The following is a 24693-nucleotide window of genomic DNA, read 5'->3' as shown; positions in this document are numbered from 1 at the left end:
CTGGAAAGAGGTCATATTGAAAACAAATTTGTTTTCCAAATGCAACAGCTGACAGGTCAATGAAACTGGAAAAGAGCAACAGAAAACGGGAAACTGGAAGAGTCGTCAGTAAGTATAAAAAGGGAGTGTTGCTCAAACTTTAACATCATTTCCTCAGCATATTCATTACAACAACATGTCTGCTAAGGTGAGATAGCTCTGCATTGCGCTAATTGTTTCGACTTGGAGTCGATCAGAATTATATTTCTTAAGCATGAGAGGTCCAAAGTTCTGATCAAATTCATAAGTTTTAAGGATAACGTTTTAAATTCTGAAAGGACTGGTTCTCTCCAATATTAATTCCATCTACATTTCTGGGAAGTAATTATCTCAAATTTTGTGTAATGTTAAATAGAATTACATAAGATACCAACCAGTCTTCTGTAAGTTAAATAACTGTCATCAGCTTCCTTAGTTTCCTGTGTAAAGAAAATGTTTTTACTTTTGAAGTGTAGTTATGGATTTGACATCCTTCATCTGATCAATCTTCTCTAGCCATTGGAAGTGGAAGCGTTATGAGTAGATCAACATTTTTTATGAAGCACAATTTAAAGCCTTAAACAAAAAGGCCACCGGGATCAAAACCTAACACCATTAACACAAAAAAAGAGGAAAAGATCTGTATTCCCAAAGTGCTAAATTACATCAGCTTCGTCAATGGGAGAGATACTAAGATACATCATTTTTGGTTCCCCAAGTTTTTTAACCGGAGCTAATTTCAAGTAGGAGTCTGTTGTCTTCATCTTATACTCAACCTTCCAGACATAGACACAGACACACACACACACACACACACACACAAAATTTCACACAAAACTAAAAGAAGTATTACCGAGGGACGAGGAGTTTTTGGTAAACAAAATGAGATTATGACAGCCAAAATGCCACTTTCTCTCAAAAGAAAACTATTTAGTCAGATAGTGCTACCAGTATCAACTTATGCCTCAGAAACTTGGTGACTTACTTAAGTATCAGAACATAAGCTAGTTAAAACACAAACGAGCTATGGAAAGAATTATGATGACATTAATACTAAGAGACAGAAAAGAACAACATGGATATGAGAGCAAACAACAGTAGAGAATATTTTAACAAGTAAAAAAAAATTAAGGGACAAGAGCAGGACAAATGAGAATGACAGATAATAAATGGACCAAAAGAATATCAGAATGGGTCCCTAGAGATTGCAACCGACGCAAAAGGAAGAAAAGACGATGGATTAATGAGCTAAGCAAATTTGTGGGTATAGAAAGGCATAGAAATACCAAAAACAGGCAGGAATGGAAGGACAAGTCTTAGGCCTTTGTATATATATAATATAATATAATATAATATAATATAATATATAATATATATGTATAATATATATATATATCTATATCTATATATATATATATATATATATATATATATATATATATATATGTGTGTGTGTGTGTGTGTGTATATACATGAGCCCCTTTCCCTTACGTTTCGATAGGTGAAGCAGGTATCTTTCTTCCAGTTTTCAACGTTTTTTTTTTTTTTTTCTCAGAGAGATCACTCGCCATTTGCCTTTCTTTATCCTTGGTACTACCAACCCTAGTTAAATTCCTTCTGGGTATATCATTCGATGACTATGTTAACCAAATGAACTTTAAAGTAACAAAACTTCCATAAATGAAACTGATCTCCTTTTCTCATTTCCAGCTCTTCGTCATTGCCGCCCTCGTGGCCGTAGCTTGCTCTGCTCCAGCTCCCGACTCCCCTCCAGCGTATGGGGCCCCTTCCCCGTCCTACAAGGAGCCAGGCATGCCCTTCGATTTCGCCTACGCCGTCAAGGACGACTCAACCGGCAACGATTTCGCTCACGACGAGAGCAGCGACGGTCAGGTCACCTCCGGGTCGTACCGCGTAGCCCTCCCCGACGGTCGCACCCAGATCGTCATCTTCACCGCCGACCACGACAACGGCTATGTCGCCGACGTGGCCTATGAAGGAGAGGCCTCCTACTCACCCGCACCAGTCTACGCCTAAGGAGTCCTAAACGACATTCTATGATGTAGATTATTTCGGATACCATAAATGATGTTCTTTCTCTTTCATATCTTTAAATATTTCTTCTTCTTAATGAGAAGATTTAATCAACTTGATGTACCATAATATTCTTGGTAAATTACATTTCTTAATAAAACAACTGAAGGTGAAAATCGTGTTTCAAACATCCTTTTATTGTTTCTTAGAATGGAAATTCAAAAACATGTAGGAACGATACTATCATAATCAGGAAAATAAGGATTCTCAGCTTATCATACATAAATTTAGTTAAACTAGCCTTAGATTTACTGATAATTTCCAAATGGAAAACTAATCACACATACTTAAGTGTAGATCAAATCAGTAGAACATTCACGATTCAACCCAAATAAAATTTTGCAAGTTGCAAATTATCTTCTATGTATTGGCTTGTAGTTTTCCTAAAGATGAGGATCTTCACTTAAAAAATTTGTTCGAGCGACACGACGTGAAATCCTTTCTCCAAATAACTATTCCTGTTTGTGTTCGAAGCATTCCAAGAAGGATGATTTTGAATAATAGCTCTCCAAGGTTTGATTTTGCACGTCGGAATTATATCGAGTATATTTGAATCTTTTCCTGATCATCTCAATATAAAAGATACGCCTATAAGAAAACCATCTACAGAGTGCCTAATAGGGGATCATTCGTCTTCCCCTGCCTATGCCAGTGAAAATTTAATCAACCGAGGCAATGCTTTTAAAGCAAAAACTCAGTGATGGATTATCTCAGATATGCTCATTAAAATTAATAGATAAAACTACTGCAGCAATCAAAACACCATCTTGTCAAAAAAAAAAAAAAAAAAAAAAAAAAAAAATTGAATAATTTTTTCCTGAGATTACATCACCAAACATTTAACTGGGCTCCACAAGGCACTAAAAGATGTAGAAGACTCAGGCCAGTAGAAGATTTGGAAGATCCAGGCATTCATGATTGAGGACCATGAAGCGTGGAGTCGGAGATGGTGATCGATTGATCAATTGATTTGAAGTTCTCTGGCATTCTGTCATCGAAGGTCATTGACGCTGATATCGTTTATTATAAATAAAGATTAAAAGAATATCAAATTAATGCCAGAAAAGCAAATATGTCATGGAAGTTTAATAGCATTATGAAGACCTGCTTCTGATAGAAATTAAAAAATGCTACTAGCATTGTAAGGCAAATCATGTCCAAGGATCTTGGGAAGGATGAACCTGCCATCTTCACCCCGAGCCTCAAACAGATATACATTTCTTTCTGTGGTATATGTGGGGCATTCAGTCAACAATGCCTCACTGTCAAAGGTATTAAACAGTCGTCGCAATATGGTTCGTGTTGGCCAGTCTCCCATTTTCGGGGCATCCAATTATACCTCTAAGGGGATATATAAATCGCAATTTTTCTCATCTTATTTTCGGTTAAACTATCCCAATGCTGTTGCCAATTGTTATAAATAAAATTCTTAACTGCTGGTAAAAAAAAAAAAAGATTACAAAGAATGGGATACCTTCTTGGTAGTAACTCAGCTGTAGCAATCTTTGCCAGTGAATGTGACTCTTCATTTCCAGACACACCTACGTGTGCCTGAACCCAGCAAAATCGAACTGTTATACCTTTTAGGCCAATAACTAAAAGCCACTCTAAAATCTTTAAAACTAAAGGGTCACTAGAATTAAAACCTTCTAAAGCTTGAAGGACACTTCTTGAATCATTGTAAGTGGTAAAATTACCATCCTCTTTTAACGCTATTTTCTCAATAACGGTTAGTATGCCATATAATTCAGCATTAAATATGGAAGATATTGGAGGAAGTGCACCTCTACAGCTAAAAGAACTACTATATACTCCAAATCACACGCCAGCATCAGATTTGGAGCCATCGGTATATATAAAAGTTGATACCCTATGTTCTTCAACATGTTACATAAAAAGAGACCTAACTTCTAATTCAGTCCTGGTTTTTAATACCAATAAAATATTTACAATAAGAAATCCCTGGTAATTTCCACGGAGGGGTTGATGATATCCTAAATAGAAGCATCTTACTTCTAATTATATCAAGACTACTTAACAATTGTTTCACCCGAAGCCATAAGGTTGAGGAGATTTTGGGTGCAACTTAAAGTATGTTGAGTGCCTTACTAGTTTTGCAGTCTGAAAAGCTAAAGAATTAGGGAGTCCTTGCAACCTAAACCAATACCGAATAATAGAAGACATTCGGTAATGGTCTAAAGGTAACACCCAGCATCAACAAGGAGACTTGGGATAGGTGAGGTTCTAAACGCTCCTGTCAACAATCTAATACCAGCATGAAGTATTGAATCTAATATCTTTAATGGGCTTGGGGTGGCTGAGGAGTATATTTCACACCAATAACTAATTTTTTTTCTGGAGAGATTCTGCTTGGTGTTCTGCAGTACAGGGTTCTGAACCCTATGCAATTTAAGTCCTTGACGATAGGAGGGCACAGAAAAATATGCTGAAACTTCTTTTATAGCCTCTGGGATGATTTGAAAGTAATTAATAAACAGGGGAGTGTCTTTTGTAGCAAGCATGTGATTCTTTGATTGACCAATTCTTAACTGTTACTCCCATCTATTGATTTCAATTGCATATCTAGCACTGAAACTTAAACATCAAGAATATGCAATAACTAATAGAGATAATTGGGATATAATTGCATTAAAAAGAAGTAAAATCAACATGTGCAACTCATTAGAACAATTAGCAAAAAGAAGCAAGCTAATTTTTTTTTTGCAGTCGTTCTTAAGCGAATACTAACCACAGTTATTTGTTTTCTAACCTCAGATATAAGTAGAGATGATTGCAGGGAATTGTAATTCTAGTTTTAAGAGAAAATGGAATCTCATCTTCTTCAGATTATTTTCCCAAATTACAACATGACTCAAGAAATGTCTTTTTCTGGGATGAATCATGAATCATGAATCTTCAAATCTGAAAACTTATTCAGACACGAGAAAAAAATTATATGATCTGCTAATACGACTTTTTTTTTTTTTATTAATCTCCATTAAACTCTAACAGTAATATATTGAATTATCAAATCTATTGACTGAAGGATTTACTTTTATTTCAAGTAATTTTAAATTATAAGTAAAAGTAATTTTATTACAGTTGCCCTTTTTCTGGGCAATATCTGTTTTGAAAAGAAAAAAAGACAATTCGTTTATCTTTCTTTTCTAGTTTTCAAAAAATAATTTCTCTACTCAAATTCCTGGAAAGAGGTCATATTGAAAACAAATTTGTTTTCCAAATGCAACAGCTGACAGGTCAATGAAACTGGAAAAGAGCAACAGAAAACGGGAAACTGGAAGAGTCGTCAGTAAGTATAAAAAGGGAGTGTTGCTCAAACTTTAACATCATTTCCTCAGCATATTCATTACAACAACATGTCTGCTAAGGTGAGATAGCTCTGCATTGCGCTAATTGTTTCGACTTGGAGTCGATCAGAATTATATTTCTTAAGCATGAGAGGTCCAAAGTTCTGATCAAATTCATAAGTTTTAAGGATAACGTTTTAAATTCTGAAAGGACTGGTTCTCTCCAATATTAATTCCATCTACATTTCTGGGAAGTAATTATCTCAAATTTTGTGTAATGTTAAATAGAATTACATAAGATACCAACCAGTCTTCTGTAAGTTAAATAACTGTCATCAGCTTCCTTAGTTTCCTGTGTAAAGAAAATGTTTTTACTTTTGAAGTGTAGTTATGGATTTGACATCCTTCATCTGATCAATCTTCTCTAGCCATTGGAAGTGGAAGCGTTATGAGTAGATCAACATTTTTTATGAAGCACAATTTAAAGCCTTAAACAAAAAGGCCACCGGGATCAAAACCTAACACCATTAACACAAAAAAAGAGGAAAAGATCTGTATTCCCAAAGTGCTAAATTACATCAGCTTCGTCAATGGGAGAGATACTAAGATACATCATTTTTGGTTCCCCAAGTTTTTTAACCGGAGCTAATTTCAAGTAGGAGTCTGTTGTCTTCATCTTATACTCAACCTTCCAGACATAGACACAGACACACACACACACACACACACAAAATTTCACACAAAACTAAAAGAAGTATTACCGAGGGACGAGGAGTTTTTGGTAAACAAAATGAGATTATGACAGCCAAAATGCCACTTTCTCTCAAAAGAAAACTATTTAGTCAGATAGTGCTACCAGTATCAACTTATGCCTCAGAAACTTGGTGACTTACTTAAGTATCAGAACATAAGCTAGTTAAAACACAAACGAGCTATGGAAAGAATTATGATGACATTAATACTAAGAGACAGAAAAGAACAACATGGATATGAGAGCAAACAACAGTAGAGAATATTTTAACAAGTAAAAAAAAATTAAGGGACAAGAGCAGGACAAATGAGAATGACAGATAATAAATGGACCAAAAGAATATCAGAATGGGTCCCTAGAGATTGCAACCGACGCAAAAGGAAGAAAAGACGATGGATTAATGAGCTAAGCAAATTTGTGGGTATAGAAAGGCATAGAAATACCAAAAACAGGCAGGAATGGAAGGACAAGTCTTAGGCCTTTGTATATATATAATATAATATAATATAATATAATATATAATATATATGTATAATATATATATATATATCTATATCTATATATATATATATATATATATATATATATATATATATATATGTGTGTGTGTGTGTGTATATACATGAGCCCCTTTCCCTTACGTTTCGATAGGTGAAGCAGGTATCTTTCTTCCAGTTTTCAACGTTTTTTTTTTTTTTTCTCAGAGAGATCACTCGCCATTTGCCTTTCTTTATCCTTGGTACTACCAACCCTAGTTAAATTCCTTCTGGGTATATCATTCGATGACTATGTTAACCAAATGAACTTTAAAGTAACAAAACTTCCATAAATGAAACTGATCTCCTTTTCTCATTTCCAGCTCTTCGTCATTGCCGCCCTCGTGGCCGTAGCTTGCTCTGCTCCAGCTCCCGACTCCCCTCCAGCGTATGGGGCCCCTTCCCCGTCCTACAAGGAGCCAGGCATGCCCTTCGATTTCGCCTACGCCGTCAAGGACGACTCAACCGGCAACGATTTCGCTCACGACGAGAGCAGCGACGGTCAGGTCACCTCCGGGTCGTACCGCGTAGCCCTCCCCGACGGTCGCACCCAGATCGTCATCTTCACCGCCGACCACGACAACGGCTACGTCGCCGACGTGGCCTATGAAGGAGAGGCCTCCTACTCACCCGCACCAGTCTACGCCTAAGGAGTCCTAAACGACATTCTATGATGTAGATTATTTCGGATACCATAAATGATGTTCTTTCTCTTTCATATCTTTAAATATTTCTTCTTCTTAATGAGAAGATTTAATCAACTTGATGTACCATAATATTCTTGGTAAATTACATTTCTTAATAAAACAACTGAAGGTGAAAATCGTGTTTCAAACATCCTTTTATTGTTTCTTAGAATGGAAATTCAAAAACATGTAGGAACGATACTATCATAATCAGGAAAATAAGGATTCTCAGCTTATCATACATAAATTTAGTTAGACTAGCCTTAGATTTACTGATAATTTCCAAATGGAAAACTAATCACACATACTTAAGTGTAGATCAAATCAGTAGAACATTCACGATTCAACCCAAATAAAATTTTGCAAGTTGCAAATTATCTTCTATGTATTGGCTTGTAGTTTTCCTAAAGATGAGGATCTTCACTTAAAAAATTTGTTCGAGCGACACGACGTGAAATCCTTTCTCCAAATAACTATTCCTGTTTGTGTTCGAAGCATTCCAAGAAGGATGATTTTGAATAATAGCTCTCCAAGGTTTGATTTTGCACGTCGGAATTATATCGAGTATATTTGAATCTTTTCCTGATCATCTCAATATAAAAGATACGCCTATAAGAAAACCATCTACAGAGTGCCTAATAGGGGATCATTCGTCTTCCCCTGCCTATGCCAGTGAAAATTTAATCAACCGAGGCAATGCTTTTAAAGCAAAAACTCAGTGATGGATTATCTCAGATATGCTCATTAAAATTAATAGATAAAACTACTGCAGCAATCAAAACACCATCTTGTCAAAAAAAAAAAAAAAAAAAATAAATAAAATAAAATTGAATAATTTTTTCCTGAGATTACATCACCAAACATTTAACTGGGCTCCACAAGGCACTAAAAGATGTAGAAGACCCAGGCCAGTAGAAGATTTGGAAGATCCAGGCATTCATGATTGAGGACCATGAAGCGTGGAGTCGGAGATGGTGATCGATTGATCAATTGATTTGAAGTTCTCTGGCATTCTGTCATCGAAGGTCATTGACGCTGATATCGTTTATTATAAATAAAGATTAAAAGAATATCAAATTAATGCCAGAAAAGCAAATATGTCATGGAAGTTTAATAGCATTATGAAGACCTGCTTCTGATAGAAATTAAAAAATGCTACTAGCATTGTAAGGCAAATCATGTCCAAGGATCTTGGGAAGGATGAACCTGCCATCTTCACCCCGAGCCTCAAACAGATATACATTTCTTTCTGTGGTATATGTGGGGCATTCAGTCAACAATGCCTCACTGTCAAAGGTATTAAACAGTCGTCGCAATATGGTTCGTGTTGGCCAGTCTCCCATTTTCGGGGCATCCAATTATACCTCTAAGGGGATATAGAAATCGCAATTTTTCTCATCTTATTTTCGGTTAAACTATCCCAATGCTGTTGCCAATTGTTATAAATAAAATTCTTAACTGCTGGTAAAAAAAAAAAAGATTACAAAGAATGGGATACCTTCTTGGTAGTAACTCAGCTGTAGCACTCTTTGCCAGTGAATGTGACTCTTCATTTCCAGACACACCTACGTGTGCCTGAACCCAGCAAAATCGAACTGTTATACCTTTTAGGCCAATAACTAAAAGCCACTCTAAAATCTTTAAAACTAAAGGGTCACTAGAATTAAAACCTTCTAAAGCTTGAAGGACACTTCTTGAATCATTGTAAGAGGTAAAATTACCATCCTCTTTTAACGCTATTTTCTCAATAACGGTTAGTATGCCATATAATTCAGCATTAAATATGGAAGATATTGGAGGAAGTGCACCTCTACAGCTAAAAGAACTACTATATACTCCAAATCACACGCCAGCATCAGATTTGGAGCCATCGGTATATATAAAAGTTGATACCCTATGTTCTTCAACATGTTACATAAAAAGAGACCTAACTTCTAATTCAGTCCTGGTTTTTAATACCAATAAAATATTTACAATAAGAAATCCCTGGTAATTTCCACGGAGGGGTTGATGATATCCTAAATAGAAGCATCTTACTTCTAATTATATCAAGACTACTTAACAATTGTTTCACCCGAAAGCCATAAGGTTGAGGAGATTTTGGGTGCAACTTAAAGTATGTTGAGTGCCTTACTAGGTTTGCAGTCTGAAAAGCTAAAGAATTAGGGAGTCCTTGCAACCTAAACCAATACCGAATAATAGAAGACATTCGGTAATGGTCTAAAGGTAACACCCAGCATCAACAAGGAGACTTGGGATAGGTGAGGTTCTAAACGCTCCTGTCAACAATCTAATACCAGCATGAAGTATTGAATCTAATATCTTTAATGGGCTTGGGGTGGCTGAGGAGTATATTTCACACCAATAACTAATTTTTTTCTGGAGAGATTCTGCTTGGTGTTCTGCAGTACAGGGTTCTGAACCCTATGCAATTTAATTCTTTGACGATAGGACGGCACAGAAAAATATGCTGAAACTTCTTTTATAGCCTCTAGGATGATTTGAAAGTAATTAATAAACAGGAGGAGTGTTGTTTGTAGCAAGCATGTGGTTCTTTGTTGACCAATTCTTAACTGTTACTCCCATCTATTGATTTCAATTGCATATCTAGCACTGAACTACAAGAATTCAAAATATGTGAAGCTATATTATTACGAATAGAAAAAAAAACATTAAGAATATGCAATAACTAATAAAGATAATGGGGATATAATTGCATCTAAAAACAAGTAAAATCAACATGAGCAACTCATTAGAACAATTAGCAAATGAAGCAAGCTAATATAAAAACCTTTTTTTTTTTTTTGCAGTCGTTCTTAAGCGAATACTAACCACAGTTATTTGTTCTCTAACCTCAGATATAAGTAGAGATGAATTGCAGGAATTGTAATTCTAGTTTTCGGAGAAAATGGAATCTCTTCTTCAGATTATTTCCCCAAATTACAACATGACAAAAGAAAATCTTTTCTGGGATTAATCGCGAATTTCAAATCTCAAATCTTATTCAGACACAAAGAGAAAAACAATGATCTGCTAATATGACTTGTTTTTCTTAATCCCACTAAACTCTTACTGTAATTTCATGAATTATCCAATCTACTAACTGGAGGATTTACTTTTATTTCAAGTGATTTTCAATTATAATTAAAAGTAATGTTACTGTTGACTTTTTTTCAGAGCAAATTCCGATTGGATAAAAACACAATTCGTTAATATTTCGCTTCTAATTTTTAAAACTTCTTATCTCAATTCACATTCCTGGAAAGAAGTGATAAGAAAACGAATTTGTTTTCCAAATGCAACAGCTGACAGGTCAATGAAAATGGAAAAGGGCAACAGAAAACGGGAGCTGGAGGAGGAGTCAGTAAGTATAAAAAGGGAGTGTTGCTCAAACTTTAACATCATTTCCTCAGCATATTCATAACATCAACATGTCTGCTAAGGTGAGATAGCTCTACATTGTGCTAATTGTTTCGACTTGGAGTCGATCAGAATTATATTTCTTAAGCATGAGAGTCCAAAGTTCTGATCAAATTCATGAGTTTTAAGGATAACTTTTAAATTCTGAAAGGACTGGTTTTCCCAATATTAATTCCATCTACATTTCTGGGAAGTAATTATCTCAAATTTGTGTAATGTTAAATAGAATTACATAAGATAACAACCAGTCTTTTGTAAGTTAAATAACTGTCATCAGCTTCCTTAGTTTCCTGTGTAAAGAAAATGTTTTTACTTATAAAGTATAGTTATGGATTTGACATCCTTCATCTGATCAATCTTCTCTAGCCATTGGAAGTGGAAGCGTTATGAGTAGATCAAGATGTTTTATGACACATGATTTAAAGCCTTAAACACAACGGCTAAAAAAAAAAAAAAAAGGAGGGAAAAATCTGTATTCCCAAAGTGCTCAGTTATATCAGCTTCGTCAATGGGAAAGATACTAAGATACAATTTTTGGTTCCCCAAGTTTTTTAACCGGAGCTAATTTCAAGTAGGAGTCTGTTGTCTTCATCTTATACTCAAACTTCCAGACATGGAAACACACACAAAATTACACACAAATCTAAAAGAAGTATAATCCGAGGGACAATGAGTTTTGGTAAACAAAATGAGATTATGAAACGTGAAAATGCCACTTTCTCTCAAAAGAAAACTATTTAATCAGATGGTCCTACCAGTATCAACTTATGAATCAGAAACTTGGAGTCTTACTAAAGTATCAGAACATAAGCTAGTTAAAACACAAAGGAGCTATGGAACGAATAATGATTACTTTAATACTAAGAGACAGAAAAAGAACAACATGGATATGAGAGCAAACAACAATAGAGAATATTCTAACAAGTAAAGAAAAAAAAATGAACAGGAGCAGGACAAATGAGAATGACATATAATAAATGGATCAAAAAAATAACAGAATGGGTCACTAGAGATAGCAACCGACGCAGAAGGAAGAGAAGACGATGGATTAATGAGCTAAGCAAATTTGTGGGTATAGAATGGCATAGAAATACCAAACACAGACAGGAGTGGAAGGACAAGTCTTAGACCTTTGTATATATATATATATATATATATATATATATATATATATATATATATATATATATATATATATATATATATATATATACATGAGCCCCTTTCCCTTACGTTTTGATAGGTGAAGGAGGTATCCTCCTTCCAGTTTTTAACGTTTTTTATTTTTTTTTTCAAAGAGATCACTCGCCATTTGCCTTTCTTTATCCTTGGTACTACCAACGACATTTAATTTCCTTCTGGGTATATCATTCGATGAAAATGTTAACCAAATGAACTTTAAAGTAACAAAACTTCAATAAATGAAACTGATCCCCTTTTCTCATTTACAGCTCTTCGTCATTGCCGCCCTCGTGGCCGTAGCTTGCTCCGCTCCAGCTCCTGACTCCCCTCCAGCGTATGGGGCCCCTCCCCCGTCCTACAAGGAGCCAGGCATGCCCTTCGATTTCGCCTACGCCGTCAAGGACGACTCCACCGGCAACGACTTCTCTCACGACGAGAGCAGCGACGGTCAGGTCACCTCCGGGTCGTACCGCGTAGCCCTCCCCGACGGTCGCACCCAGATCGTCATCTTCACCGCCGACCACGACAACGGCTACGTCGCCGACGTGGCCTATGAAGGAGAGGCCTCCTACTCACCCGCACCAGTCTACGCCTAAGGAGTCCTAAACGACATTCTATGATGTAGATTATTTCGGATACCATAAATGATGTTCTTTCTCTTTCATATCTTTAAATATTTCTTCTTCTCAATGAGAAGATTTAATCAACTTGATGTACCATAATACTCTTGGTAAATTACATTTGTTAATAAAACTACTGAATGTGAAAATCGTGTTTCAAACATCCTTTTATTGTTTCTTAGAATGGAAATTCAAAAACATGTAGGAACGATACTATCATAATCAGGAAAATAAGGATTTTCAGCTTATCATACATAAATTTAGTTAGACTAGCCATAGATTTCCTGATAATTCCCATATGGAAAACTAATCACACACACTTAAGTGCAGACCAAATCAGTAGAACATTCATGATTCAACCCAAATAAAATTTTGCAAGTTGCAAATTATCTTCTATATATTGGCTTGCAGTTTTCCTAAAGATGAGGATCTTCACTAAAAAATTTTTTTGAGCGACACGACCTGAAATCCTTTCTCAAAATAACTATTCCTGTTTGAGTTCGAAGCATTCCAAGAAGGAAGATTTTAAATAATAGCTCTCCAAGGTTCGATTTTGCATGCTGGAATTATATCGAGCATATTTGAATCTTTTCCTGATCATCTCAATATAAAAGAAACGCCTATAAGAAAACCATCTACAGAGTGCCTAGTAGGGGATCACGTGTTCTCCCCTGCCTGTGCCAGTGAAACTTGAATTACCTGAGGCAATTCTTTTAAAGCGAAAAGTCAAGTCATGGATAAGCTCAGATATGCTCATTAAAAAAAAAAGATAAAACTACTGCAGCAATCAAAACACCATCTTGTCAAAAAAAAAAAAATATTTGATTAATTTTTTCTTGGAATTAGTTCAAAAAACATTTAACTTGGGCTCCACAAGCCACTAAAAGATGTTGAAGACCCAGGCCAGTAGGAGATTTGGAAGATCCAGGCCTTCATGATTGAGGACTATGAAGCGTGGAGTCAGAGATGGTGATCGATTGATCAATTGATTTGAAGTTCTTGGCATACTGTCATCGAAATCATTGACGCCGATATCGTTTATCATAAATAAAGATTAAAAGAATATTCAATTAAAAACAGAGAAGTAAATATGTTATGTACGTTAAATAGCATTAAGTAGACCTGCTTCTGATATAAATTTAAAAATGCTACCAGCATTGTACGACACATCATGTCCAAGGATCTTAGCAAGGATGAACCTGTCATCATCACCCAGAGCCTCAAGCAGATATCTATTTCTTTCTGTGCTATATGTGGGGCATTCAGTCAACAATGCCTCACTGTCAAGGGTATTCAACAGTCGTCGCAATATGGTTCGTGTTGGCCAGCCAAGTGCCATTTCGGGGCATCCAATTATACCTCTAAGGGGATATAACAATCGCAATTTCTCTCATCTTATTTTCGGTTAAACTATCCCAATGCTGTTGCCAATTGTTATAAATCAAATTCTTAATTGCTGGTAAAAAAAAAAAACATTACAAAGAATGGGATACCTTCTTAGTAGTAACTCGGCTGTAGCACTCTTTGCCAGTGAATCTGCCTCTTCCTTTCCAGACACACCTACGTGTGCCTGAACCCAGCAAAATTGAACTGTTATACCTTTTAGGCCAATAATTAAAAGCCACTCTAAAATCTTTAAAACTAAAGGGTTAATAGAATTAAAACCTTCTAAAGCTTGAAGGACATTTCTTGAATCACTGTAAATGGTAAAATTACCCTCCTCTTTTAACATTATTTTCTCAATAGTGGTTAGTATGCCATATAATTCAGTAGTAAATATGGAAGATAGTGGAGGAAGTGCACCTCTACAGCTAAAAGAACTACTATATACTCCAAATCAAACGCCATCATCAGATTTGCAGCCATCGGTATATATAAAAGTTGATTCGCTATGTTCTTCAACATGTTCCATAAAAAGAGACCTAGCTTCTAATTCAGTCCTGATTTTTTAACACCAATAAAATAATTACAAAAAGATATCTCTGGTAATTTCCACGGAGGGGTTAATGATATCTCAAGTGGAAGCATCTTACTTCTAATTATATCAAGACTATTTAATAATTGTTTCACCCGAAAGCCATAAGGTTGAGGAGATTTTGGGAGCAACTTAAAGTATGTTTAGTGCCGTACAAGGATTGCAGTCTGAAAAGGCTAAAGAATTAGGGAGTCCTTGCAACCTAAACCAATACCGAATAATAGAAGACATTCGTTAATGGTCTATTTTAGCTCTCCAGCATCAACAAGGAGACTTGGGATAGGTGAGGTTCTAAACACTCCTGTCGACAATCTAATACCAGCATGAAGTATTGAATCTAATATCTTTAATGGGCTTGGGGTGGCCGAGGAGTATATTTCACACCATAACTAATTTTTTCTGGAGAGTTTCTGCTTGGTGTTCTGCAGTACAATGTTCTGAACCCTATGCAGTTTAAGCCTTTATTTGAAAAATCCTTGACGATAGGATGGAACAGAAAAAGTATGCTGAAACTTCTTTTATAGCCTCTAGGATGATTTGAAAGGAATTAATAAACAGGCGACTGTTGTATGTAGCAAGCATGTGGTTCTTTGCTTGACCAATTCTTAACTGTTACTCCCATCTATTGATTTCAATTGCATATCTAGCACTGAACTTCAAGAATTCAAAATACGTGAAGCTATATTATTACGAATAGAAAAAAAAACATTAAAATATGCAATAACTAATAAAGATAATGGGGATATAATTGCATCTAAAAACAAGTAAAATCAACATGAGCAACTCATTAGAACAATTAGCAAAAAGAAGAAAGCTAATTTTTTTTTGCAGTCGTTCTTAAGCAAATACTAACCACAGTTATTTGTTCTCTAACCTCAGATATAAGTAAAGAAGAATTGCGGGGAATTGTAATTCTAGTTTTCGGAGAAAATGGAATCTCTTCTTCAGATTATTTCCCCAAATTACAACATGACAAAAGAAAATCTTTTCTGGGATTAATCGCGAATTTCAAATCTTAAATCTTATTCAGACACAAAGAGAAAAACATATGATCTGCTAATATGACTTGTTTTTCTTAATCACCACTAAACTCTTACTGTAATTTCATGAATTATCTAATCTACTAACTGGAGGATTTACTTTTATTTCAAGTGATTTTCAATTATAATTAAAAGTAATGTTACTGTTGACTTTTTTTTCAGAGCAAATTCCGATTGGATAAAAACACAATTCGTTTATATTTCGCTTCTAATTTTTAAAACTTCTTATCTCAATTCACATTCCTGGAAAGAAGTGATAAGAAAACGAATTGGTTTTCCAAATGCGATAGCTGACAGGTCAATGAAAATGGAAAAGGGCAACAGAAAACGGGAAGCTGGAAGAGGCGTCAGTAAGTATAAAAAGGGAGTGTTGCTCAAACTTTAACATCATTTCCTCAGCATATTCATAACATCAACATGTCTGCTAAGGTGAGATAGCTCTGTATTGTGCTAATTGTTTCGACTTGGAGTCGATCAGAATTATATTTCTTAAGCATGAGAGTTCCAAAGTTCTGATCAAATTCATGAATTTTAAGGATAAAGTTTTAAATTCTGAAAGGACTGTTTTTCTCCAATATTAATGCCAAATACATTTCTGGGAAGTGATTGTTTTAAATTTTGCGTAATGTTAAATAGAAATACATAAGATAACAACCAGTCTTTTTTTAAGTTAAATGTCATCAGCTTCCTTAGTTTCCAGTGTAAGGAAAAGGTTTTTACTAATAAAGTATAGTTGTGGATTTGACATCCTTCATCTTATCAATCTTCTCTAGCCTTTGGAAGTGGAAGCGTTATGAGTAGATCATGATGTTTTATGGAGCATAATCTAAAGCCTTAAACACAACGGCTACAGGGATCCACAACCTAAAAAAAAAAAAAAAAAAAAAAAAAAAAAAAAAAAAAAAATCTGTATTCTCAAAGTGCTGAATTACATAAGCTTCATCAATGGGAGAGATACTAAGATACATCATTTTTGGTTCCCCAAGGTTTTTAACCGAAGCTAACTTCAAGTAGGAGTCTGCTGTCTTCGTCTTATACTCAAACTTCCAGACATGGACACAGACACATAAAAAATTACTCACAAAAATAAAAGAAGGATAACCGAGGGACGAGAAGATTTTGGTAAACAAAATAAGATTATGAAACCCAAAATGCCACTTTCTCTCAAAAGGAAACCATTTATTCAGATGGTCCTACCAGTATCAACTTATGCATCAGAAACTTGGAGACTTACTAAAGTATCAGAAAATAAGCTAGTTAAAACACAAATCAACTATGGAAAGAATTATGATGACATTAATACTAAGAAACAGAAAAATAACAAGGATATGAGAGCAAACTACAGTAGAGAATATTTTAACAAGAAGTAAAGAAAAAAAAATGGACAGGAGCAGGACAAATGAGAATGACAGATAATAAATGGACCAAAAGAATATCAGAATGGGTCCCTAGAGATTGCAACCGACGCAGAAGGAAGAGAAGACGATGTGTTAATGAGCTAAGAATATTTGTTGTATAGAATGGCATAGAAATACCAAAAAGAGACAGGAGTGCAAGGACAAGTCTTAGGCCTTTGTATATAAATTATAAAATATATATATATATATATATATATATATATATATATATATAATATATATATATAGATATATATATATATATATATATATATATATATATATATATATATATATATATATATATATATATATATATATATATACATGAGCCCCATTCCCTTACGTTTTGATAGGTGAAAAAGGTATCTTCCTTCCAGTTTTTAACGTTTTTTATTTATTTTTTTTAAAGAAATCACTAGCCATTAAACTTTCTTTATCCTTGGTACTACCAACCATAGTTTAAAGTAACAAAACTTCAATAAATGCAACTGATCCTCTTTTCTCCTTTCCAGCTCTTCGTCATTGCCGCCCTTGTGGCCGTAGCTTGCTCCGCTCCAGCTCCCGACTCCCCTCCAGCGTATGGGGCCCCTCCCCCATCCTACAAGGAGCCAGGCATGCCCTTCGATTTCGCCTACGCCGTCAAGGACGACTCAACCGGCAACGATTTCGCTCACGACGAGAGCAGCGACGGTCAGGTCACCTCCGGGTCGTACCGCGTAGCCCTCCCCGACGGTCGCACCCAGATCGTCATCTTCACCGCCGACCACGACAACGGCTATGTCGCCGACGTGGCCTATGAAGGAGAGGCCTCCTACCCACCCGCACCAGTCTACGCCTAAGGAGTCCTAAACGACATTCTATGATGTAGATTATTTCGGATACCATAAATGGTGTTCTTTCTCTTTCATATCTTTAAATATTTCTTCTTCTTAATGAGAAGATTTAATCAACTTGATGTACCATAATATTCTTGGTAAATTACATTTCTTAATAAAACAAATGAATATGAAAATCATGTTTTAAACATCCTTTTATTGTTTCTTAGAATGGAAATTCAAAAACATGTAGGAACGATACTATCATAATCAGGAAAATAAGGATTCTCAGCTTATCATACATAAATTTAGTTAGACTAGCCTTAGATTTCCTGATAATTTCCAAATGGAAAACTAATCACGCACATTTAAGTGCAGACCAAATCAGTAGAACATTCACGATTCAACCCAAATAAAATTTTGCAAGTTGCAAATTATCTTCTATGTATTGGCTTGTAGTTTTCCTAAAGATGAGGATCTTCACTTCAAAAATTTGTTCGAGAAACAGGACGTGAAATCCTTTCTCCAAATAACTATTCCTGTTTGTGTTCGAAGCATTCCAAGAAGGATGATTTTGAATAATAGCTCTCCAAGGTTTGATTTTGCACGTCGGAATTATATCGAGTATATTTGAATCTTTTCCTGATCATCTCAATATAAAAGATACACCTATAAGAAAACCATCTACAGAGTGCCTAATAGGGGATCATTCGTCTTCCCCTGCCTATGCCAGTGAAAATTTAATCAACCGAGGCAATGCTTTTAAAGCAAAAACTCAGTGATGGATTAACTCAGATATGCTCATTAAAATTAATAGATAAAACTACTGCAGCAATCAAAACACCATCTTGTCAAAAAAAAAAAAAAAAAAAAAAAAAAATGTGAATAATTTTTTCTCGAGATTACATCACCAAACATTTAACTGGGCACCACAAGCCACTAAAAGATGTTGAAGACCCAGGCCAGTAGAAGATTTGGAAGATCCAGGCCTTCATGATTGAGGACCATGACGCGTGGAGTCGGAGATGGTGATCGATTGATCAATTGATTTGAAGTTCTCTGGCATTCTGTCATCGAAGGTCATTGACGCCGATATCGTTTATTATAAATAAAGATTAAAAGAATATTCAATCAAAAACAGAAAAAAATATGTTATGGAAGTTAAATAGCATTATGAAGACCTGCTTCTGATAGAAATTAAAAAATTCTACTAGCATCGTACGGCAAATCATGTCCAAGGATCTTGGGAAGGATGAACCTGCCATCTTCACCCCGAGCCTCAAACAGTTTACATTTCTTTCTGTGCTATATGTGGGGCATTCAGTCAACAATGCCTCACTGTCAAAGGTATTAAACAGTCGTCGCAATATGGTTCGTGTTGGCCAGTCTCCCATTTTCGGGGCATCCAATTATACCTCTAAGGGGATATAGAAATCGCAATTTTTCTCATCCTATTTTCGGTTAAACTATCCCAATGCTGTTGCCAATTGTTATAAATAAAATTCTTAACTGCTGGTAAAAAAAAAAAAAAAACATTACAAAGAATGGGATACCTTCTTGGTAGTAACTCAGCTGTAGCACTCTTTGCCAGTGAATGTGACTCTTCATTTCCAGACACACCTACGTGTACCTGAACCCAGCAAAATCGAACTGTTATACCTTTTAGGCCAATAACTAAAAGCCACTCTAAAATCTTTAAAACTAAAGGGTCACTAGAATTAAAACCTTCTAAAGCTTGAACGACACTTCTTGAATCATTGTAACTGGTAAAATTACCATCCTCTTTTAACGTTATTTTCTCAATAACGGTTAGTATGCCATATAATTCAGCATTAAATATGGAAGATATTGGAGGAAGTGCACCTCTACAGCTAAAAGAACTACTATATACTCCAAATCACACGCCAGCATCAGATTTGGAGCCATCGGTATATATAAAAGTTGATACCCTATGTTCTTCAACATGTTACATAAAAAGAGACCTAACTTCTAATTCAGTCCTGGTTTTTAATACCAATAAAATATTTACAATAAGAAATCCCTGGTAATTTCCACGGAGGGGTTGATGATATCCTAAATAGAAGCATCTTACTTCTAATTATATCAAGACTACTTAACAATTGTTTCACCCGAAAGCCATAAGGTTGAGGAGATTTTGGGTGCAACTTAAAGTATGTTGAGTGCCTTACTAGTTTTGCAGTCTGAAAAGCTAAAGAATTAGGGAGTCCTTGCAACCTAAACCAATACTGAATAATAGAAAACATTCAGTAATGGTCTAAAGGTAACACCCAGCATCAACAAGGAGACTTGGGATAGGTGAGGTTCTAAACGCTCCTGTCGACAATCTAATACCAGCATGAAGCATTGAATCTAATATCTTTAATGGGCTTGGGGTGGCTGAGGAGTATATTTCACACCAATGGCTATTTTTTTTCTGGAGAGATTCTGCTTGGTGTTCTGCAGTACAGGGTTCTGAACCCTATGCAGTTAAGTCTTTATTTAAAAAAGTCCTTGACGATAGGACGGCACAGAAAAGTATATTGAAACTTCTTTTATAGCTTCTAGGATGATTTGAAAGGAATTAATAAACGGGGGAGTGTTGTTTTTAGCAAGCATGAGGTTTTTGCTTGGCCAATTTTTAGCTGTTACTCCCATCTAATGATTTCAATTGCATATCTAGCGCTTTAAATCAATAATTCATAGTACGTGATGCTATATTATTACGAATAGAAAAAAAATATGCAATAACTAATAAAGATAATGGGGAAATAATTGCATCTAAAAACAAGTAAAATCAACATGAGCAACTCGTCAGAACAATTAGCGAAATGAAGCAAGCTAATTTAAAAGCCTTTTTTTTTTTTTTTTTTTGCAGTCGTTCTTAAGTGAATACTAACCACAGTTATTTGTACTCTAACATCAGATATAAGTAGAGATGAATTGCAGGGAATTGTAATTCTAGTTTTAAGAGAAAATGGAATCTCATCTTGTTCAGATTATTTCCCCAAATTACAACATGACTCAAGAAAAGTCTTTTCTGGGATTAATCATGAATTTCAAATTTTATATCTTATTCAGACACAAAAAGAAAAACATTTGATCTACTAATATGACTTGTTTTTCTTAATCACCACTAAACTCTTACTGTAATTTCATGAATTATCTAATCTACTAACTGGAGGATTTACTTTTATTTCAAGTGATTTTCAATTATAATTAAAAGTAATGTTACTGTTGACTTTTTTTCAGAGCAAATTCCGATTGGATAAAAACACAATTCGTTTATATTTCGCTTCTAATTTTTAAAACTTCTTATCTCAATTCACATTCCTGGAAAGAAGTGATAAGAAAACCAATTGGTTTTCCAAATGCGATAGCTGACAGGTCAATGAAAATGGATAAGGGTAACAGAAAACGGGAAGCTGGAAGAGTCGTCAGTAAGTATAAAAAGGGAGTGTTGCTCAAACTTCAACATCATTTCCTCAGCATATTCATAACATCAACATGTCTGCTAAGGTGAGATAGCTCTTCGTTGTGATCATTCTTTGACTTATAGTCTCTCACAATTATATTTCTTAAGCATGAGAGGTCTAGAATTCTGATGAAATTCGTAAGTTTATAAAGATAAACTTTTAAATTCTGAAAGAACTGGTTTTGTCCAATAACTCCATCCACATTTCTGGGAAGTAATTGTCTTAAATTTTGTGTAATGTTAAATAGAGTTATATAAAATATCAAATAGTATTTCTTAAGTTAAATAACTGTCATCAGCTTCCTTAGTTTTCTGTGTAAAGAAAAAGTTTTTATTTTTAAAGTATAGTTATGGATTTGAAATCCTTCATCTGATCAATCTTCTTAGCCATTGGAAGTGGAAGTGCTATGAATAGATCAAGATGTTTTATGAAGCATAATTTAAAGCCTTAAACACAAAGGCCGACTGGATCGGCAACCTAACTCCCTTAACAAATAAAAAAGAGAGGAAAAAATATGTATTCCCAAAGTGCTAAATTATATCAGCTTCGTACATGAGAGAGATACTAAGATACATCGTTTTTGGTTCCCTAAGGTTTTTAACAGAAGAAAACATCAAGTAAGAGTCTGTTGTCTTCATCTTATACTCAAACTTCCAGACATAGACACAGACACACACAAAATTACACACAAAACTAAAAGAAGTATAACCGAGGGACGAGGATTTTTGGTAAACAAAATGAGATTATGAAAACCAAAATGCCACTTTCTCTCAAAAGATGGTCCTACCTGTATCTACTTATGCATCAGAAACTTGGAGTCTTACTAAAGTATTAGAACATATGTTAGTTACAACCCAAAATAGCTATGGAAAGAATAATAATGAGATTAACACTAAGAGACGGAAAAAGTACATCATGGATATGAGAGAGAACTACAGTAGAGAATATTCTAACAAGAAGTAAAAAAAAAGAATGGACAGGAGCAGGACAAATGAGAATGACAGATAATAAATGGACCAAAAGAATAACAGAATGGGTCCCTAGAGATTGCAACAGACGCAGAAGAAGGAAGACAAGACAATGGATTAATGAGCAAAGCAAATTTGTTGGTATAGAATGGCATAGAAATACCAAAAACAGACAGGAATGGAAGGACAAGTCTTAGGCCTTTGTATATATAATATAATATATAATATAATAGAATATAATATATACTATATAATATAATATATAATATATATATATATATATATATATATATATATATATATATATGTATATATACATGAGACCCTTTCCCTTACGTTTCGATAGGTGAAGCAGGTATCTTTCTTCCAGTTTTTAACGTTTTTTTTTTTTTCTCAGGGAGATCACTCGCCATTTGCCTTTCTTTATCCTTGGTACTACCAACCATAGTTAAATTCCTTCTGGGTATATTATTCGATGACTATGTTAACCAAATGAACTTTAAAGTAACAAAACTTCAATAAATGAAACTGATCTCCTTTCTCCTTTCCAGCTCTTCGTCATTGCCGCCCTCGTGGCCGTAGCTTGCTCCGCTCCAGCTCCCGACTCCCCTCCAGCGTATGGGGCCCCTCCCCCGTCCTACAAGGAACCAGGCATGCCCTTCGATTTCGCCTACGCCGTCAAGGACGACTCAACCGGCAACGATTTTGCTCACGACGAGAGCAGCGACGGTCAGGTCACCTCCGGGTCGTACCGCGTAGCCCTCCCCGACGGTCGCACCCAGATCGTCACCTTCACCGCCGACCACGACAACGGCTACGTCGCCGACGTGGCCTATGAAGGAGAGGCCTCCTACCCACCCGCACCAGTCTACGCCTAAGGAGTCCTAAACGACATTCTATGATGTAGATTATTTCGGATACCATAAATGATGTTCTTTCTCTTTCATATCTTTAAATATTTCTTCTTCTTAACGAGATGATTCAATCAACTTGATGTACCATAATATTCTTGGTAAATTACATTTCTTAATAAAACAACTAAAGGTGAAAATTATGTTTCTAGCATCCTCTTATTGTTTCTTAGAATAGAAATTTAAAAACATGTAAGAACGATACTATCATAATCAGGAAAAAGGTGATTCTCAGCTCATCATACACAAATTTAGTTAGACTAGCCATAGATTTCCTGATAAGTTCCAAATGGAAAACTAATCAAACATTTTTAAGTGTAGACCAAATCAGTAGAACGTTCACGATTCTACCCAAATAAAATCAATACTAAATGCAGACACCCTTGTATGACTGCCAAATCACAGGTCAATATATTAAGGAGATTTTAATAAGTTGGAGATGCCCTATTTCTGGATTAGTGAAGCCAACCTGGTCAGCGCGTGTAGGGCAAAAAGCTCACTCATCTCACTCACTATTGTGTGACCTACCAAAGTACAGTATCTCATGAGGTTTAATAATGTGATGTCCGTCACAAATTTGCGAGTTGAAAATTATTTTTTATGCATTGGGTTGCAGCTTTCCAAAAGATGGGTTGAGCGATATGACGTGAAACCTTCTTCAAATGAGCATTCCCGTTTTGTTAGAAGCATTTCAACGAGGAAGATTTTCAATAATAGCTCTCCAATGTTCGATTGCACATCGGGGCTATATCCAGGATATTGGAATCTTTCCCTGATCATCTCATGATAAAAGAAACGCCTACAAGAAAACCACCAACAGATAGCCTAGTAGGGAATCATGTGTCTTCCTTTGGCACAGTGAAAATTTAATAACTGTAACTGAGGCAATGCGTTTAAAGTGAAAACTCAGTGATGCTCAAATTCACATACGCTCATTAAGATAAAAAGATAAAACTATTGTAGCAATCAAAGCACCATTTTGCCAAAAAGAATAATGATTTGAATAATGTTTTATGTGAATTAGTTCACCAAACATTTAACCGGGCTCCACAAGGTACTAGAAGAGTTGGAAGATACTGGACTACATGGCTGAGGACTATGAAGCGTAAAATGGGCGATGATGAATGGAGAAGTATTGAATTAAAAGCTCTAGATCGAGACAACTGGCGAAATGTAATCGAGGCGAGGCCCTTAGCATCTATAGGTGTAAGAGATGACGATGATGATGAATTACGAAGGAAATCTTCCGTGAGCCCCACTATTTTTGGACGTATTAGAGTACTGTGCTGACAGTGTTCCAGATCTTTTCATGAGGAAATTAAAAAAAAAAAAAAACACCTTCTTATGGTAACTATTCCTCAGAGCTGAAAAGTTTTACCCTCACCGCATGCATATCGCTATGTTCGGAAAATGTTTGAAACGCGTTCACCTAATCCTAGAACAATTTTGAAGTAGTATCAAGTGGATGGCCAACTTGGGTTCACGGATCTTATTTT

General features: G+C 35.4%; 3 protein-coding genes across 3 annotated transcripts; all 3 read left to right on the top strand.

Annotated features, from left to right (window-relative positions):
• The first annotated feature begins 10824 nt into the window (after positions 1–10824).
• Positions 10825–12591, top strand: LOC137630020 (cuticle protein 18.6-like). Its single transcript, XM_068361518.1, has 2 exons — positions 10825–10836; positions 12265–12591. Exons 1-2 carry the CDS (start codon positions 10825–10827, stop codon positions 12589–12591), a joined length of 339 nt encoding a protein of 112 aa, XP_068217619.1.
• A 3456-nt stretch (positions 12592–16047) lies between these two features.
• On the top strand, positions 16048–17869 carry LOC137630019 (cuticle protein 18.6-like). Its single transcript, XM_068361517.1, has 2 exons — positions 16048–16059; positions 17543–17869. The coding sequence occupies exons 1-2, from the start codon at positions 16048–16050 to the stop codon at positions 17867–17869; spliced, it is 339 nt and encodes a 112-aa protein (XP_068217618.1).
• Positions 17870–21349: 3480 nt separating this feature from the next.
• LOC137630018 (cuticle protein 18.6-like) lies at positions 21350–23164 on the top strand. Its single transcript, XM_068361516.1, has 2 exons — positions 21350–21361; positions 22838–23164. Exons 1-2 carry the CDS (start codon positions 21350–21352, stop codon positions 23162–23164), a joined length of 339 nt encoding a protein of 112 aa, XP_068217617.1.
• Positions 23165–24693: the final 1529 nt, after the last annotated feature.

This window comes from Palaemon carinicauda, chromosome 38, assembly GCF_036898095.1.
Source record: "Palaemon carinicauda isolate YSFRI2023 chromosome 38, ASM3689809v2, whole genome shotgun sequence".
In the NCBI taxonomy this organism is placed as follows: Eukaryota; Metazoa; Arthropoda; class Malacostraca; order Decapoda; family Palaemonidae; genus Palaemon; species Palaemon carinicauda.
The sequence above is the reverse complement of the archived record's forward strand: the minus strand, read 5'-3'. Positions and strand labels throughout refer to the sequence as shown.